The 18,736-nt window shown below is 47.1% G+C and overlaps 1 protein-coding gene across 1 annotated transcript in view; it reads left to right on the top strand.

Annotated features, from left to right (window-relative positions):
* Positions 1–6,002: 6,002 nt before the first annotated feature.
* Positions 6,003–18,736, top strand: part of GPR139 (G protein-coupled receptor 139) — a 39,324-nt gene continuing 26,590 nt past the window's right edge. The window contains exon 1 of the mRNA XM_006123138.5: positions 6,003–6,587. Coding sequence (XP_006123200.1) covers positions 6,467–6,587 — 121 coding nt within the window. The 5' untranslated portion in view covers positions 6,003–6,466. The remainder of the gene's footprint in view (positions 6,588–18,736) is intronic.

Below are 18,736 nucleotides of genomic sequence, written 5' to 3'. Positions count from 1 at the left end.
AAAAAAGGAATCTTCCTGTGGAATTTGCATATCTTCTTCCAATCTCACTTTCAAAAGCAGAGCTTTCAAAAGTGAAAGTAGTTTGGACACGGCTTTTTCGGTGAACCCCCTCCTTTTTCAAAAAGCCGTGTAAACCTCATTTTTTGAGGAATAGCGGCTTTTCGAAAAAGGGGGGGGGGGGTTGCCAAAAAAGCCGCATCCAAATTATTTTCACTTTTGAAAGCTCTGGTTTTGAAAGTGAGATCTGAAGATATGTAAATTCCCACAGAATTTGTATATCCTCTTTCGAATCTTCCATGTAGTCTAGACACAGCTTCAGTTGCTCTTTCCTCTTGATGCCATCCCTCCTTTCACTCTTTACCCTGACTAGCTGATGGAATGTGTGACTACATTGTTATTGAATGCCTCCATTCCCTCCCAAGACCAGTGGTTGTCAACTGAAGGGGAAGGCTCAGTTCTTCTGAAAAACTGAACCCTCACAAATCTCCAGTGGCTTTGGCATTTTAAAAGCTAAGTTCATCCATCTCTTATTTAACATGTCATATAAAGAACAAACCATCCTTTGGGAAAGATCCATAAATGTCATTCGATGTCTGAGCATGTGGCTGTTTATAAGCAATAATTGTATGAGTTCAGATCCAGCAAGCATCACACAATCGACTGCAAAGGCATTGGAATATAGCAAGTGAAAGGATGCAATATCAATAAAGGCTCTTCTGATTGTAAACTTTCTGATCCACTCTGATGCTGTCCCTTTGGAAACAGACTGTAACGAAATAAATAAACATCCTGCATTACAAAGAGACACATGGCTGTTTTCGAGAATTGCCAATGTGTATCATGATGACATATGTTCATCTCCAGATTGTGCTATGAGGCATCTGTAAAACTAAGACAAATAAAACAGTGTCAAGGTGAGGTAACAATCCCCCTTTCACTCATGCCAAAAAGTAGGTATGAAAACAAAATCTCAGATTGCTCTTTTACACATGGAAGGTAAGAATAAACTTTACACTTACTCAGGGCCTTTCATTATTTAATGCACTGCTCTTGACCTCAGTGGAGTTGTCTCATCTTACACCAGTTGAGGGCATGTCCCACTATATTTAGGGTGCACTTTGCCCACCATAAAATGCAGCTACCTCTGGGTGAAATGAGGCAATGAACAGTGCACAACAGTGGCCAAGCACTGAGTCAGAGGCAACAATTCTGTGAGTCCATTGAGACAGTTGCTGGACCAGATGGCTGCTTCACTTGTCTGGTGCTAAGAGCTGGTGAGGAATTCAATATAGATTTTTTTACCACATTCCACTCTGCAGTATTGGAGCATTTCTCTGACAATGGGGCAGGATTCTGGGAACTCAGGGAACCATGTGAGCTTTTCAGGGACTTCCTGTCCCATAGCACTTGGAGCACATTTGTAGCTGCAGAAAGACCAATGGAACTGACACTATTCAGAGATTCTGATTACTCCTCCCATACAGCCAGGAGAGTGGACTTCAGATAAAGATTTTACTAGACCTTTAAGGCTGTAGGAGCAGCCCAGGGAGAGGTGTAGGGATAGCAGTTGATTATTTCCTCTTCTGTCCTCCCATATTTCTCCCTAGAACATAGCCATCTATTAGGCATGTGCACTGGGGATTGCATTAGTTCCAAAGAAACTAATGCAAGCATCAGTATAGTCTCTCAAGGGAAGCCACATTATTTGGAACATTTAAAAGTAGGCTAGACAAAACCATGGAAAACATACAATAGGAAACAGGAGGACAAATACGTTTTCTCAGCCTCTTGATTCAATGGATCTTACGCTTGTAAATTAAAAGTCAGTGGAGTCAGATAAGTGTAAACACCGTGTCAGGCTCTATGACTGCCACTATAGAACTGCCAAGACACTGATCCTTTGTCATCTCCTTTTGTGTGTTTCTTTACTGATAAACCTAGATTACATTTGAAATGGTGAGTCATGCTTTTCAGTCCCTTCTGATGTATTATTCCAATGGGGAAGATTCCAGGAACCACCTCTTCTCTTTCCGCACCTAAAGAGAACTATCTCTCCTCATTAGTCCTCTTGCCGTAGCACAAGAAGAAAATTACACTATAAAAAAATTCAAATGCAAAATGAGAAAAAAAAAACCAAAGCAGAGATATATCAACAAGGCTGTGGATTTTATGTCCTCATACATTATATTATTTTTTGTGTATAATTCTGATGGCATTTGGGCAAGCCAAAGGTCTCTTCTTTAAAGGGACACAGTCAATTAAAAAATTGTAGTGGAAAATGTTACCCTACTTTCATTCAAAATTGTATGTAGGATGCCACTAGCTGAAAGAGTGAATTGTGAAAGAGTCCCTCAATTTTTTTCCAGAAACTTACAGGGCTGTGTGGGTGGGTAGTTAGCTTCATCCCAGTCCACTAGAAACTTAAGCAGATGGGTACATTTACACACATGAGCAATCTCATTGACATTACTAAAACTAGTTGCAGCTGTAAAGTAACTCAGATGTAGAAGTGCCTGCAGGATCAAGGATATTGCCCCTTGCTGTTTGTGCTATAAAACTAAAGTAAATTAATTAATGTACATTTTAAAAAAACAGATGAAACCATCACAATATGCACGTCTTTATTGAATAACCACAAGATATTATTATTGCCCTACCCTTCATCTTCCCAACTATAGTTTATTTCCTTCACTGTCTTACATCTAAAGCTACATTATCAGGTCTTTTGGGCAGACCATATCTTTGGGAGAGAGGGGGTTTGAACCTCCCACCACTCTTCTATGCACTTGATAAAAATGTTATTTAATTAATTTTTCCATTTTATAAGCCTACATTAGGTATGCTTTAGAATTCAGTGTTAGCTACCAGATTGGGGCAATCACCAAAGTACAGCTTTTGTTTGCAGAGTTAGGATCTGATCCTGTGAACTGTTCGGCATGTACGAGAGCACAGGCTTAATTTAATCCACGTGAGTGGTCCTATTGATTTCAAGGAGAATATTCACATGCTTATTTATTGAATATGTTTTTATTCCTGATCCAGTGCTCACTGAAATCTATGGAATTCTTTCTATTGACTTTGATGGGCAGAAGATTGGGTTGAAAATGCTTTGATGAATCAAAGCCTCACTCTCTGCATGAAGAAAGGATGCCATACAATCAGGAAACAATAACACTTAACCCCTATCTCCATAAATGCCCCGGATAAAGCATCTTTTCTCCTACTCACATATGCCCATACCTAGCTTTTCCACAATGCATTGACCTCCATCTAGCTTATCTATTAAAAACTAGCTGGAGTTATCCGGCGTTGCTCGGGGCGGGCAGTAGGGTCCTGCCGGGGGTGCTCCAGGTGAGGGGCGGGAGGGGGCGAGCACAGGACCTAGGGTGGGCGGGGTGGCCCAGCTTGCGCCCGGGGCTGCAGATGCCGTGGGGGCAATGACCCCACCACCCGCCCCGAAACTTTCGCCCCGCTACCTGCCGCACCATGGGGCCACGCTGGGGGCTCCCCTCTCCCATGGGCCTCGGCAAGCAGGTGCTGGGCTCCCCGCCACGCGACCAGGAAGCTGCGCCGGATCCTGGGCTGCTCCCAGCGCTGCCGCCTCCCCACTGGGTTCGCCCTGCTGTACCTGCAGCCGCTCCCCAGCGGCAGCCGCAAGCTCCTGCCCACTGTTCGGCAACCCTCGGCCAATGCCGGAGGGGAGGGGCCTGGGCTGAGTGACATCATGGGCGTGAGGGAGGAGGGGGCTCCCCCACCCCGGACGCGTCTGCACAGTGGAACAGTCTGGTAGAGGCGAGAGGGGCAGCTGCCCCTCCTGTTGCACCTCCGCCGCTGGCCTTAGTGAGTGACTGTCCCCGCCACTTCCCTCGGGAAGCCATTTCCTCAAGAAGCCACTTCTTCCAGCACTGCTAAAAGTACCTTAAAACCTTCTCCTGAAGAAAAGGTTACCCCATGCAAAGTTTGGTTGCAGTAGCTCTTATAGTGCCCACGTTATTAGCGTACAAACATACAAACATTCTCCTTTATATATTAGATAAGGCTAAATATTTTACTAATTAAACATAGCATTCATTGTCCTATAGAGTGAGAAAGTAAAATGTACAATCAACTGAGAACACAACCTAAGGAGATTGCCAGGGAGGTGATTGCCAGGGATGAGGTCCTCTTTTCTCTCTCATGTGTTGGTGTATCTCAAATTCATAGGTGTAAATTACTTAGTCCATCCCTGCCGACCTACATAGCCCATATTTCAGGAGTGTGAGGACACTGACAACCCTATAATTAAGATTGAGTTGGTGTTCCCATTTTACAGAAGTAAACCCTGAGTTTCACATGTCTCACCTCATGGAGAGCCTGTTTCAGTTCATAACTCAGGATTGAGACTTATCAGACAAACAGAGCAGTGGAAAATCCTGTTTGTTTTTGTCTTTTTCTTTTCATGACATTGACTTGTTCCGCAAACTTGAAAAAAACCCCTCTCCTTTTCATGCCCCTTCCTATGGCAACTAGTTCCCCTTTCCACTGGGAAGGCCAAGCTGTGGGGTCTTTCTCATGCGGTTGGCTCTTTGAGAAGAGCTCTCCAGGATGAGTGAGAGAATATGAAAAAAACCAACAAATGGTCTGATAGCACTTTCTAGACCAGGGGTCTCCAAACTACGGCCCGGGGGCCGGATGCGGCCCGCGAGGCCCTCTCATCCGGCCCGTGGAGACCTTTTTGGATTCAAAGGCAGAAGAAGTGAGATTGTTTCAAAACCCATTTGAAGCAGATGTGGCCAGTTGCCCAGATGAACTGCAGCTGGAAGTCATTGAGTTGCAAGCAAATGACCTCCTTAGGGACAAGTTCAAAATAGGACTGGTGGGTTTTTACCAGTTTTTGCCCAAGGAAGACTTTCCTAATGTCAAAACTTTTGCATCAAGGTACCTTTCAATCTTTGGAACAACATACCTGTGTGAACAAACATTTTCAAGAATGAAATATGTGAAGAACAATTTGAGAACAAACTTGTCCGATGATAATCTCAGGTCACTGTTGATGTTAGGGACAACAAATCTAAAGCCAGAAATGTCTGCTATTTTGGCATCCAGGAAACAATTTCACCATTCACACTAATACAGGTGTTCATGTGTAGTGTATGAATGTGTTATTAAATAATAACTGAATAAAATAATATTAAATACATAATTAAAAACAACATCCATGTTTTGATTGTTTTTTATTTGGACCTCAAGTGTGTAGTCGGCCCCCGAACTGCTGTTTGATAGTTAATGCGGCCCTCGGGCTGAAAAGTTTGGAGACCCCTGTTCTAGACTAACAAAACATGTAGATGGTATCGTGAGCTTTCCTGGGCACAGCCCGCTTCTTCAGATGACCAGAGTTATAAGTTTACCCCTTCCCTTTTTTCCCCCTCTCCTATTTATTTTGGGTGTCCACATCCTAAACTCGGAACTCCCTTCATCTGAAGAAGCCGGCTGTGCCCAGGGAAGCTCATGATGCTGTTTTGTTAGTCTAGAAAGTGCTACCAGACCATTTGTTGTTTTTTCTGTAACAGACTAACTCGGCTACCCCCTGGAGCTGCTGAGAGAATATGCTCGCTCTAGGGCCCTGCTTCTGCGTCCAACAATTGACCAAATCTGGTGGCCTGCAAGCAAATCCTGCCCCTTTAACCAGCTTTGAGCGGTCCGATCCTGCTCCCACTGAAGTCAATGGCAGAGCGGTGGGGCAGGGGGGACACTGAGCAACCTATTAGCCAGCAGCAGCAGCTGGGCCAGTGTCCGGCACGAGGCTCCCTGCCGGTGGAAGGGGCTCCCTGCGGGAAAGCGGCGCGGGTGCCCCACCCGGAGCCCTGGCGGGGAAAAGCAGCGGGCGGGCTCCCCCGCGACCTCCTCCCCCCGGGCTAAGCCGAGCTTCCCGGGCTCGCCGCCAGCCCCCTGCCGGCCACTCGCTGCCGAGCTTCAGGCACGCGGCTGCCGGAGCGGAAAAAAGCGAGAGGCGGGGGCTAGTGTTCGCTTTTGTTTGCAGGCGGGGGGGAGCCTCGCGTACCCCCAACCCCGGCCGGGGGGGGGGGAGCAGGGACCCGCCCGGCGACTGCGCACTCAGGGCAGTCGCCCAGCGGCGCTCGCCATGCCCCCCCTGCGCCGGGCCCGCGAACCCCGCGGCGAGCCCCGGCTGGCGAGTCTTGCAGCAGCGCCGCCGCCGCCGCCTCCTCCCCCCGCTCCTCGCCCCAGCCTCTCTGCACTGCCGGGAGCAGCCATGTGTGCGCCCCATGTGCTGCAGGCGGCCGGGCGCGCTCGCACAGAGCCGCCGCACTTGCTCCCGATGACAATCCCGGGGCCGCGCAGCAGGTGCGGGAGGGCGGGGGGAGTCTGCGGAAGACACAGCCGCTGAGGCCGGGCTGCGGAGCGGGCCGGCTGAGCCTCTCTGCCCCTCCACGTGCTGACGGAACAGCCGCAGGAGAAGGACAACTCGATGGAGTACAGCCACATCCACGTCCACAACAGCTCCCCCCTGGCTCACCACCAGCATGGCTGTGGCTTGGGATATGTACCTGTCATCTACTACAGCCTGCTGCTCTGCCTCGGGCTGCCAGGTGAGTGCCACTCCAGCGGCGCCCCGCAGGCTCTGCCTGGCCCCAGAGGATCGCCCTTAAGCCTCGAGCTTTGCCTGGGTCCGTAGCTTGTAAAAGCAGAGCCCCGACCTTTTGTTTAGGAGCAATCGACTTCTCCTGACAGTGACACCTGAACTCCGTCCGCTAGCAAGCGGAGAAAGTTTTTAGTCTTAAGGAAAGACTCCGAGGGATGGAGCTGCATTATTGTGTCTCCAAGCCCCCTTAGCATTAAAACAGTCTTGGAGCCGCTTACTCTGGAGCACAGTTGGGGGGGGGGGGGGACGCTGCACGTGTATGTAGTTCTAGATCAACAGTTAGAAAAAAATGAATCCAAAATGAAATCCTGTTTTCAATGTATGTTCACTGAGATCCTTTGTGTTTTATTGAATGTCCAAAGTCCAGCTATTGTACAGAGCTCCAAGAAAATGTTGATTTTAAGAGACTTTGGCTGCTTGCACTTTCATTGATACAGTAAAACAGTACATAGTCTCACAGTGTGTGTGTGTGTGTGTGTGTGTGTGTGTGTGTGTGTGTGTGTGTGTGTGTGTGTGTGTATTCTCACAGGGGTGTGTGTGTGTGTGTGTGTGTCTTCAAGACAATAATTCTGCTTTTGGATGGTAGTTCTGGTAAGTTGCTTGTTTTACGTCATTAGGCAAACCTTTTCTTTGTCTAGACACAGAACAACAGTCTCTTCCTAATACTGTTACTAATTTTTTTGAAAAACTCCAGACAGTATCTTTAAGAAAAGAGGTGGGGAATTTCTAATTCAAGTTAAATGTTGTATATGGTGGGTGTGGGACTTTTAATTTTTAAATACATTGGAAGTTTGTTTTATTAGCTTATGTGGATTAACAGGAGACATTTCTTAGAAGGCATACTTATTAGGATATTTATGATAGACCTGTATCTCTAAATAGTGTTTTTTCTCTTCTCTTTAATGAAGGGTCTGTCTTCTCCTTTGGAGGGGGAGTGGGAGGGATAAGCAAACAGTTCCAGTTGTTTATATGCATCCCTGCAAGTGCTGTCTGGCTAGGAAACTGACATACGAAGTGTCTTAGTTGTTAATCAAGTTCCCAAAATAATTAATTTGGCCATTTCAGCTAAAGTGGTATTGAAGACTGGAGGATTCAGGGAAGTGACGCTGGGACATAAAGTCATTTACCTCTAGACTGCCTGCCTACGTTAAGAGTAATCAAAAATTGTTACTGTCTGATTGCTGCTGGTTCATCTCATACCAGCTCCCACTGGACAAAGGCAGCTTTAGGAACAAGGTGTCTCAGATGCCATATGTGCAAGGAACTGTGATTCCCCAGGATTCCAATGAAGAAAATACCTAGTCCAAAGAAAATCATCATACTCCCTAAAGCATGGGCATCAGGTTAAAAAATCTACTTGGTCCACATAACCTACTCCTCCAGTGGTCTGTTCCCTCATCCACTGAAGTCAATGGCAATATTCACTCTGATTTCCTATAAGTGCAGGGGTGAGCACCAGAAGCTCATGCCAAAAATATAGACTCGGAGTTAGCTGGCCAGTTCTGCAGAGAAGGGGGAAAGATGAGACAGGGGAGGTAGGGAACTCAGGAGAAGAGAAAGAGAGGAGGGGCTCCTTGTTTATTCAGGAAAGGTGAAACAGTCTGCCTCTAGAATGTCCCTTTACCCAGAGCCTGCACTGTCAATAAACAGCACAAACCCTCCCCCGCCCCCACTGTCCCAGTTGATTTGAATTGGTGTGTTCGTCCCAGCACAGGAGAAGCACTGAGTAAGCTGTGAAGACGGAACTTTCTCACTCCTAGAAATGGTCACTTCAGGTCATCACTCAGACATCCTGGTAGGGAAGACAGTCGGTCCTGTGCCGGTTCTGTGGCTAAGCAGAGGACTTCGTATCCAGGGCTGCCAACCGAGCACTACAGCCAGAAAAAAACATGGTTTAAAATCTACTCTTTAAAAATAATGTCAACAATGATACCTTTAACAATGATTGGCAAAAATAGAGGGAAATGTTAGAGCATTTTTATTTGCCAAGATAAATCAATATTTTTATAATGAAATATATAGTTATATACATACACAGGCATAGTTAATCCATCTTGTAAATGGAAAGCAGCACTGATAAGATGTTAACTGATTTCTAAATGCTTTTTTCACCCTAGCTGCTCTTGTGTAGAAAATTACATTCTTCAAGCCATTAGTTATAATAATTTTTTAATCAGACATTGAGAGCTCTGTGTCTGAACAGTGGCTACAGTACATTTGCCATTGGTATATGCCATTGGTACCCTGCACATGAATGGATATTCACTGTGCCTTTTTTTCCTCTTCTATATTGAATGCTGATGCTTGGCAAATCATTATGAGAACAGGAAAGTTAAGTCCTGTATTCAACCACAAAAGATGTAAACCCCAGGCAAGCCTTTACACTCTGCAGTCACACTATGTATCAATGCTGCTTGGAAAAGACCTCACCAGCAGAGAAGAGAATATAGTGTTTCCATGCCCATTCATTCCTTGGTCTCTGTGCCAGGACGGTCAACAGTGATGTTCTGATACTGACACCTGTCCAATAGGAAGTGACTAAGAACACCTTAAGAGTATATGGGTATATGAGTAGGAGGTTGTTAGGAAGCAATGAGGCACTACATCTACCTGAAATTGGGAAGATCCTTCATGCAGGCACTAAACTAGGAAATCAGTTAATGAACTGCAGATGTATAATACATTCTAATTACCAACCTACTGTGATCTATTGAGAAATGTACAGTTAAAGTTGGTTGGTGCATGAGACAAATTAGCAAAGGTGATGTGTTTTTTCCTTTGATTAGGAACAACGGCACTGACAATAGTAACAAAACAACTTTATACTATGAGCCAAAACGATGTCTGATGTAACTCCGATGGATTCAAAGGAGTTGTATGAGGGACACATTTGGCTTACCTTATTCAGTGTATGTTATCTGAGGATAACACTGGCATTAACATTCAAGAGAACTTTACATATACATCATGTTGAGTGCAGAAGTAATTCATGGATTTCATTTTGATATTGCACTGCTGCTTTCAAAAAATATTATAGGGGCATTTGAGTTTCTTTGTCTAAAAGATAAAGACCCTGAAATTCCCTGGCTAGTTTGTTTTTGTAATTCTGAGAACATGAAAGAGAGTAGAATTTATGTTATGGTCACACACACAGACATAGTATCTGTGCAGAACGTGGTTGAAATGCAAAAGGTTAACTCTGCCATGATCTTTCGAGGCGTGATCAAATCATTTTATTATTGGATGTTTTTGCTGTACTGTTCAAAAAGGACATTTCTTCAACTCAGCAGCTTTGTACTGAGGCTGCATTGTGCAGCATGGATGCACACACCATCCAGAGAGAGGGTAAGAAGCCTTATCCCTTCATTTGTATGGCCCAGGCATAATAGCTGCCCCTGCTGTTAGGACAGCACAGCGACTTCTCTCTCTCTACCCTCCTAAGGTTCCAGAGAATACCGAAGAGGAAGGGAGAAAAGGGAGCATGCCCTCACCCACCCCCTGATTGCCTTGTGAAGAGGAACTAGCACACTAGGAGGAAGGAGCTATGCTACACTCCCTTAAGGAAATATGGCAACAGATGCTCTTCTCTTGTATCCCCGAGAGCCATTCCTCCTAGAGGTGTCCCAGCGCAAGGTGGCTCCCCACCACCCAAATGCAGGTTTGTGCTTTAGAGGCACAGATGAGCCCTGAGGGAATAGGAAACCTGTCTAAACATGAATGGACGAAGGTTAAGGTATGCTTCCTACAATATACCTTTGCAAAGCTGTTCACTTAGGGATAGAGGCTACCGATCCTCATTCACATTAGGTATCATCTTCTCACATGGGTAATTAGCTCCAGAGGCAGGAGCAAGAGTACAAAATCAGGACCATGATTTGCAGAATCCAGCTTCTCGATAAAGAAAGCAAGAAAATGTGTTCCTGGCAGGAGCAGAGTTCATAAAGGCTTCTAGAAACATGTGTATTGGGCTAGAAAGAGCAGTAGTTTAAAGGGACATTCCCCCTACAGTGCTGTTGCCTTTGTTAGTGTTTTTCTTTTTGTTTTCTCTAAGGGAACATTTTCTAAAGTTTCTCTTTAGTTGGCTGGTGGGTTTAGTGGTAGCTGAAGGAGGGGTTAGTGGAGTTTTTTCTCAATTTGATGAGAGCATAAGGGGGTGGGGAGAAGCTAGAATACATCCATAGAGAAGAGGTGTCAAGTGTGGGGGGAAGAAAGGAGATGGAAGAAATTGCTTTAATCAGTCAAAACTGGAGGTGGCGGGGGAGAAAAAATGAACAAGCAAGTTCCCAAATTAGACTCTGCTCTAGGAAGAAAGTTGGACAAGATAGCTACAACTAAAGATGCTTGATGTATCAATGCCCCCAAAACACAGCTAGGAGGGTCAGGCACAAATGCAGCACTATCTCTTGAGGATGTTTGGCTTTGACTTCATTGGAGAGTACGGTGGGAAGGATTAGATGCAATCGCCTATTCTTCCTATTGGTTGTATGCAGTACCACAGCTAGAATGGAGAAGGCCGCAGCAGCTTAATTCCCACTTATCTATGTGTCCAGTGATATTGCTCACTTTTGGAGCGTGTGTTGCAAATGCTACTCTCGTTTACACTGAGAACGTGAGCAAAATTTGGCCTTGTGTGCAAGGTATCCAGCAATGCCACTGAGCTCCAGATGGACCATTGCTTACACTGAGTAGCTACTAGGGATAGAATGTGCTGTAAGTTTCAAGTACCTGCTCTGGCAAGGAGGCTTTAGTAGAGCAGTGGTTCCCACCAGTGCGTGAACCACTGGCTGCCGGGCTGCAGCTCACTGCCAGGCTACACGCGTGCCTTGATGATTGGCTCGGTGAGACTTTGGAGCAAGGTCCAGAAATTCCTCTTCTCCTCTCCCTGGGATTGTCTCTTCTCACTGCACCCAGCGCTATGTTGGCTTCTCTGTATGATGCTGCCTTGATATGGGGACGCTGCCCGAGCCCAGGGGTGGGAGGGCCCCCAAGGGCAGGAGCAGCTTCACAGTGGCTTGCTTACGAGGACCCAGCTGGAGTCAGGGCTAGTCTCAGCCCCCGTAGCAGGAAACGACTTGCAGCTGCTGCTCATGGGGACTCTGGGGCCAGGCTCCAGGTCAGATCCCCTAGTCCCGGCAGGGGTTGCTGTTGGGACCCCAGAGCCCAGGCTGCAGCTGGGAGGGGAATCTCCAGTGCAGCTAGTCCCGCTGCTCCCCAGGAGCCTCTCCCAGGGCAGCTCCCCAGCCTGGCCAGCCCCTGCCTGGCCCAGCCCTTACCCCAGAGCGGGCAGCACTTGGGGGGCAGGTCAGAGATACCCCCCTCCTGCCCAGGAGTGGTGCATCCAGTGCCCCGGGGCTGCCAGTGGAGGGTTTGGCCCTAGGCTGCTCCTAATGGAGCTGGCTGCAGTCCCTTCCTGGGGCGTAGGGAAGCTGCTGCCAGCTCCCAGCATGTGCGGGGTGGGGAGAGCCAGCCCTAGGGGGGTTGGAACGGGGCTAAAGAGGGGTGGGGGCAGATAAGGGGAATGAGGAGGAACAGGGATGTGTGAGGTGGGGGCAGAAGGGGATGCAGGAGGCTCTGATTCAGGGGAGACGTGGTGGATGGGAGACAATGGGGGGGGGGTCACAGGCAGGGAAATGGGAGATGCGGGGAAGGGAGGCTGGGGGGAGACTGTGGTAGCAAGAGCAGCCTGGCTGGGGAAGGGAGAGACACAGGGCAGGGGTTGTACAGAAGGAGACAGGAGAGATACAATGGCAGCTCCCCTACTCCATAGAGCAGGAGTGGGGAAGGGCAGAGGGGACTGGTGGTAGCACTTGGGGGCACCAGCTCCTGTGCCCCTGACAAAATTTCAGTTGCTAAATAGGGTGCCCCACATGCCCCCTGCCTGCCTCCCTGCAGACACCAGTTGCCCTTGGGGGAGGGGCTGCCCCACCAAGCAACCACAGGGGAATTCTTTCTGTGAATTGTTTTTAGTGTTGTAGATATCTGCAAATTCTGATCCTTTGCGACATATACTGTGTGCGTACAGATGCAATGTAAAATAACACATGACTTCTTAAAATTAATTACCATAATGAATATGCAAGTATGCAAATTAAATGTTACTGGTCCACCAAAAGTTTGTGAATGGGTTTACCGGTCCACCATATCAAAAAAGTGGGGAATGACTGTAGCAGAGCACATCTCTCAAAGGCACCTTCAAGGGACCTGTCCAGCAGTGTTGCAGCATCTTGGGACAAAGAGCAGGGTTATGCAGACTCCCACGGAAACTGCCATCCTGGACTGGCTGTTTTCAGAATGAAGGTTGCACATTCACTGTTCCAGCGCTTGCATGCTTTTGAGGTTCACTGCTCAAACAGTGTACTTGGATTAAACTGCAAAATGGGCCCTTTTTAAACTCAGGAAGCAGCTTTGCCCATTCTTTGCCGGTGGAGCAATTCCAAAGTGGGGAATGTGAGTCAGATGTTTTGACTTTGGTGCATCTGCAACAGGGGAGTCGGGGGTCTGAGGATGTTCCACATTTTTAGTGTCAGACTGGAGTGGCATAGTATTAACATATACACAATACCCTACACCCAATGTCTAGGTACAGACTGAAGCCAGGATCCCTGTCTAGAAGCACCTATAATCTAATAGAACAAGCAACAGCAGAAGGATTGGGGAAAAGGTTACAGTACCTTTAAAAAAAAGTATGCAAATCAGCTATGTCCACTGCCCAATAGCCTCCCCATTATTGGTGGGCTGATTTCTAGGAGAAATTTGAGGGAGGAGAGGTAGATCAGTTCAGTGAGGGCGTAGAGAGGGCTGCCTGAAAGAGAATCCAAAGATGGTTGTGGGAGAAGAGATTGGGCAGTCTATCAAAGTTATTCATCATCAAACATCATATTCCCCTCACTGCGCCAGCCAGAGTGACGACAGTTGACGGTGTTGCATGAGGTGTCGTGTAGCAAAGTTCCCAGGTAGGGCTCAATCCTGCAAATCCACAAATCTCTTGAGCAGCGCCAGATAGGGTCAGGATGTGCACCCTGTGTGTGTATCGATGGAGAGTTTGAAAGTATGGTGTGCTGGGGTGCGTTGGCCCATCCTGGCAACATGGCCAAAGAAAGTGTAATGTTGCTTTTCAACGTCAGTGAAAGAGTGAAGGAAGGCCAGGTCTTTGTGAGATTGTGACATTTTCCACAAAGTCAAACCGTGTTATGCTCCGGCGTTGGTACAGATAGACTGTCTCGAGCTGCAGCAAGTTTGCCATAAGCGAGTCCAAGTTTCTGACCTGTAGTGCAATACAAGTAGTGCCCAAGTTTGATGGAGTCTAACCTTTGTCTCAGCATAAAGATGTGTTTGCATCCATAAAAAAATCATGGACTTCATGCAGGAGGCAGCAAAACCTATCTGTCAGAGAAGATCTGGGTCATTGCAATTATTTGAAGTCTGCTCGCAGTCAAGGCTACTGGCATTGGCCAAGTAGAGCAGGGAAGGGATGCTGTAGGAGGAGTGGACATATTGCAAAAGGAAGAGCTGTCCAGTGTCTTGAAAATGAGCGCGAGAAATCTGATGATGGTGTGTTAAAAACAGAAGAGCCAGGGAGGGATTTTAACTAGTATAATGATAGGCAAATCAGGCCCAATGGTTTCAATGGAAGTTCAGGGCATGTAGTGGGATTAAGCCCAGTGTTTTTACTGTGTGTTTTTAGCCTTACTCGTGATACTTCTGGAATGGAGAGAGGAAACTTGGACAGGTGTAGTTTCTTACCTACCCAAATGCAGCACAGTTAGCATGACAAGCAGCATAGTGCTAATGGTGCAGGTGGGTGTGAGGGACAAGGAGGCTGTAGTTTTGTCAATGTCATTCACAGGGGATACACAGTAAATACTGAAGTGGGCAGTGGGTAGATGTGTGTTTAGTATAGTCATTTAAAAAGGTGTGTTTGAACCATGGGGAAAGATTTCCCCCCGTCCATTCTGGATTCTCTGCATCTGGTAAATTAAACCCTTAAATCCTCTACAGAGCCAGAAAATCTCGGGGAGCAGCCAATGAGAGCTGTTTGCTGGCCTCTAGACATATGAGGCTGTGCATGGAACCTAGCAGGATGTGGGCTCTAGAGGGAATTTGGATGTTGGGTGCAGGTTCTGGGCTGGGGCAGAGGATTGGGGAGCAGGAGGGAGTGTGCAGACTCTGAGAGGGACTTTGGGGGCCTGATGAGCTGTAGGAATTTGGGGGTGGAAAGGGAGTGGGGGAGATGGGGTGGACTCTGGGAGGGAGTGGAATGTGTGGGGGATGCCACGCTTACCTGGAGCATCCCCCTCTGACAGCTGCTCCTGTGCTGCTACCCACCTGTTGCTCCCCCTATGCATCCCCTGATCCCTCCACCAGTTTTCGGCACCCTTCCACCATGTGCATTTGCCAGCCCCACTTGCTGCCCCTGGCTGGTTTTGTATGGCCTGGGAGGCTCCCATTATCACCACCAACAACACAGAGGAGCTAGAGAAGCTTCCAGCCACTCGTTCTACATGGCTGCTGTGGGCTGATCCCAGGACTCCTCAGAAGCAGCAGCGCATGGAGATACCTCTCTTCCCACCAGCCTGTAGGGATGCACGTGCTGGCAGCAGCATAGAACTAGTGGCAGAAAGATGCTGCGCTGCCATCACCCAACAGGTCAGGGCCTCTGGCCATTTTAAATCACCCAGGAGCAATAGGCAGGGCCAGGGGATGCACTGGGGCTGGAGGTGAGGGCACATGCCAGCAGAGGGGTCGTGGAGGTGGCAGGCAGGGCCAAGGCAGAAACCTGGCCCCAAACTTTGGTGGAGCAGGGCCCACTGGGCTAGGAATATTCCTGGTTCCCGGGTGCCACGAACCCATATTACTCTCTGCCTGTATCTAGTCCCGGTGTTCTCAAACTTCATTGCACAATGACTCTCTTCTGAGAACACAAATTACTACATGACCCCAGGAAGGGGGACCAAAGTCTGAGCCTGCCCAAATCCCGCTGCTCCAGGCGGGGGGTCCAAAGCCTGAGCCCCACCCTCCCAAGTAGGGGGACCAAAGCCAAAGTCCAATAATTTCATCCTTGGACAGGGAGCCAATAACCTGAGCCCTGGGTGGTGTGGCTTAGGCTTTGGCCTTGTCTCTGGGCTCCAGCCAGCCAGTCTAACTCCAGCCCTTGTGACTCCATTAAAATGGGGACATGACCTACTTTGGGGTTTTGACCCACAGTTTGAGAACGACTGATCTTGCCTGAATTCCTGCACATTGCAGGCCACAGAACCTCAGCAGTGTTTTTACAGTGTACTCCTGACATAGACCCTTAACCTATGGCTGAGTTACTGAAGTCCTCACATCATGATGTAAATACTGCAAGTTACAGAGAATTCACCATTTACACCAGTTTAAATCCACAAGTGACCCATGCAGCTGAGGAAGACAAAAAATATCCAGGGTTTCTGCCAATCTGACCCTGACCTTCCCAGCACCAAATGTGGTGATCACTTAGACCTTCAGTATGTGGGCAAGACAGAAATCATATCAACATAACTGCAAGACGTGTGTGTGAGAATGGATGCATGCTGTAGTCCAAACTAGAAGAAAGAACTCAGCTCAACCATTGCTCACTAAATGAAGTTCACACAATAAATGAGCACTAAACTCTCCAGCACACATTTAGTCAATGGGAAATACTCCATTGACTATAATGGGCTCAGGATTGGGCCCAAAGTGTGTGTCCCTTTTTGTGGATGGGAGCAAAGTTGATTTGGAAGAACTTATAATTGGTATGAAAGCAAGGCAGTAAAAATAAGTGATTGATCCAGTAACTTAGCTAACTAAGGCCTTATCTACACTGGAAAGTGTTTTTTTTTTTTAATTGGTCAAAAACTCCCTTTTGGCAACAAAACAGTGAGAGCATTTACACTGCAATGCAACTTTTGTCAAGAAAAACAGCCAGTTTTGGTCACAAAAAGCTTTCAGCCCCGTGAGAGAATTTTGTCTTTTCCCCTCTCTGTATTGTCTACCAAGAGCCAATGTGGTGGACTCTGCTGTTCATTTTGTCGAGAAAACTGGCTTCTCGACAATGCCTGCCCTGATGGCTCTGCTCAGTGTTTTGTGATCTCTGCTGCCCTGCAGGCATGCACCCTTCCCCTTTGAAAGCTCCAGGAAGTATTTCATAGTTGAGTGATCTGCTCCATTTGGGGAACAAACAAAGAACAAATCATTGGAATGCTCCTGTCCTGCCCTGCTAGGAACACACCAGCAGGCAGCCTGATGCTGCAGTTGGAGGGCTGGTGAGACTGTTGTGCTGCTTTAACATTCCTCAGCACAGGGAGCTCACAGAGCAATGAGGTAATCCCAAGAAGTGCAGAGATCAGTGTTCTGCTTTCCCATAACACTGCATGGTAGGATGCTTGCCCACATTGCGTTGGTCTATCTGTCAACAGGGTGCTAGCAATGTGATCATGAAATGTTGACAATAGGAGGCAGAAAAAAGCAGTTTGACCAGTCTTCACTTTAGGTGACTTTTGCATGTCGACAGCACTTTTGTTGCCAAACCTTCCCTGTTTAGATATAGCCTATGAGATGGTAAACTGCATTAGGAAGGGCTAGTGCATAGAGACAGCCGCATAAGCACTTGAAATGAGTTACTTTAAATAGTGAAGTAACTGTCTGGTTTTTAAAGAATGCAGGATGATGAGAAAAAATAGATCCATAGCAATCATCCTGCCAAAAAAAGATGTCAGGAAGGAGTTATATTAGAGACTTTTAGTCTGGTCAATATGTTTGTGGAAGTGTCTGCTCACCTGTCCCCAGTTGGAATACAAGGTCACTGCAATGAAAGGCAGCATCCATGTTATTTCAAAAGGGGACATTATTGTGTATCAGATGTAGCACAGTACAGAATACATCTGCAAACTCATAGACTCATAGTCTCATAAACTTTAAGGTCAGAAGGGACCATTATGATCATCTAGTCTGAACCCCTGCACAGTGCAGGCCACAAAATCTCACCCACCCCTCCTAGAATAATCCTGGACATACAAAAAGGAAGGAATAGTTTGTGTTATTTTGCCAGGTCAAGGACTCAGTGGGAAGCAGTGGTGTTCATGCTGAGACAATGTGCAATACGTGGAACTCTTCGAAGGCTGCAGAATATAAAAGATGTGTGGAGGGGAAATGACTAAAATTCATTTATCTGGGAAGAAACACTCCAGCGGAGGTTTTTCCAGGAAATGACAGTGGTACAAAACCGTACAATAGAGTCAATTTTCATATTGAGCAGGAAGATATTTGCAGAGCCCCCAGGAGCTGTTCTAGGATCTTTGAAAAACATTAGGTATCTTTATCATACAGCCCTGCTCTCCTCTCCTTCCCCCACCCATCTACCACTCAGCTTCTTAACGCTCCCTCTCCTCTTTTTTTTCCTCTGCTTGCCTTAGTAAAATAGGGGGCGTGACTCAGCAGAAGCAGCGCAGGAACATGTCCTTCAGAACATAAATCAAAACAACTTACCCTAGGCAAAAGAAACAGAACAGGAAGATTCCCCAACCTGGCGTTCACCCTGCATTCAGCACCCGGAACAGGCCCCTCCCTACCCACAGTCATTTTCACCCGTCTTGGTGACAAGAATCAGAGGGGTAGTCGTGTTAGTCTGAATCTGCATAAACGACTAGAAGTCCTGTGGCACCTTAAAGATTAACAAATTTATTGGAGCATAAGCTTTCGTATGCAAAGACCCACTTTGTCTGACAAAGTCGGTCTTTGCCCACAAAAGCTTATGCTCCAATAAAGCTGTTAGTCTATAAGGTGCCACAGGACTTCTCGTTGTTTTCACTCTTCTCTCTCCCTACAGCTCTACCCAGACCACCAGTACAAGAGAAAGGGAAAGTGAAGCTGGAGTTAACCCCACAACTACTGGGGACCCTGCAATCTCTTTCCCCTGTCTCCTTCCCCTGAATCAGTCTATGAATAAAACAATCAAAATGTCCAAATTGTGATCTGAATGGAGGGGACTGTAGATAGAGCATCCTTAGGACAGCCCCATATTATTTTCAATCATCCCATATTATTTTCTACATCCTACTCTGTTTATAGAGCAGGTAGGACAGTGCAGAGGAG

The sequence above is a fragment of the Pelodiscus sinensis genome, chromosome 15 (genome assembly GCF_052426305.1).
Source record: "Pelodiscus sinensis isolate ZL-2025 chromosome 15, ASM5242630v1, whole genome shotgun sequence".
Lineage (NCBI taxonomy): Eukaryota > Metazoa > Chordata > Testudines > Trionychidae > Pelodiscus > Pelodiscus sinensis.
This window is presented reverse-complemented; position numbering and strand designations above follow the sequence as displayed.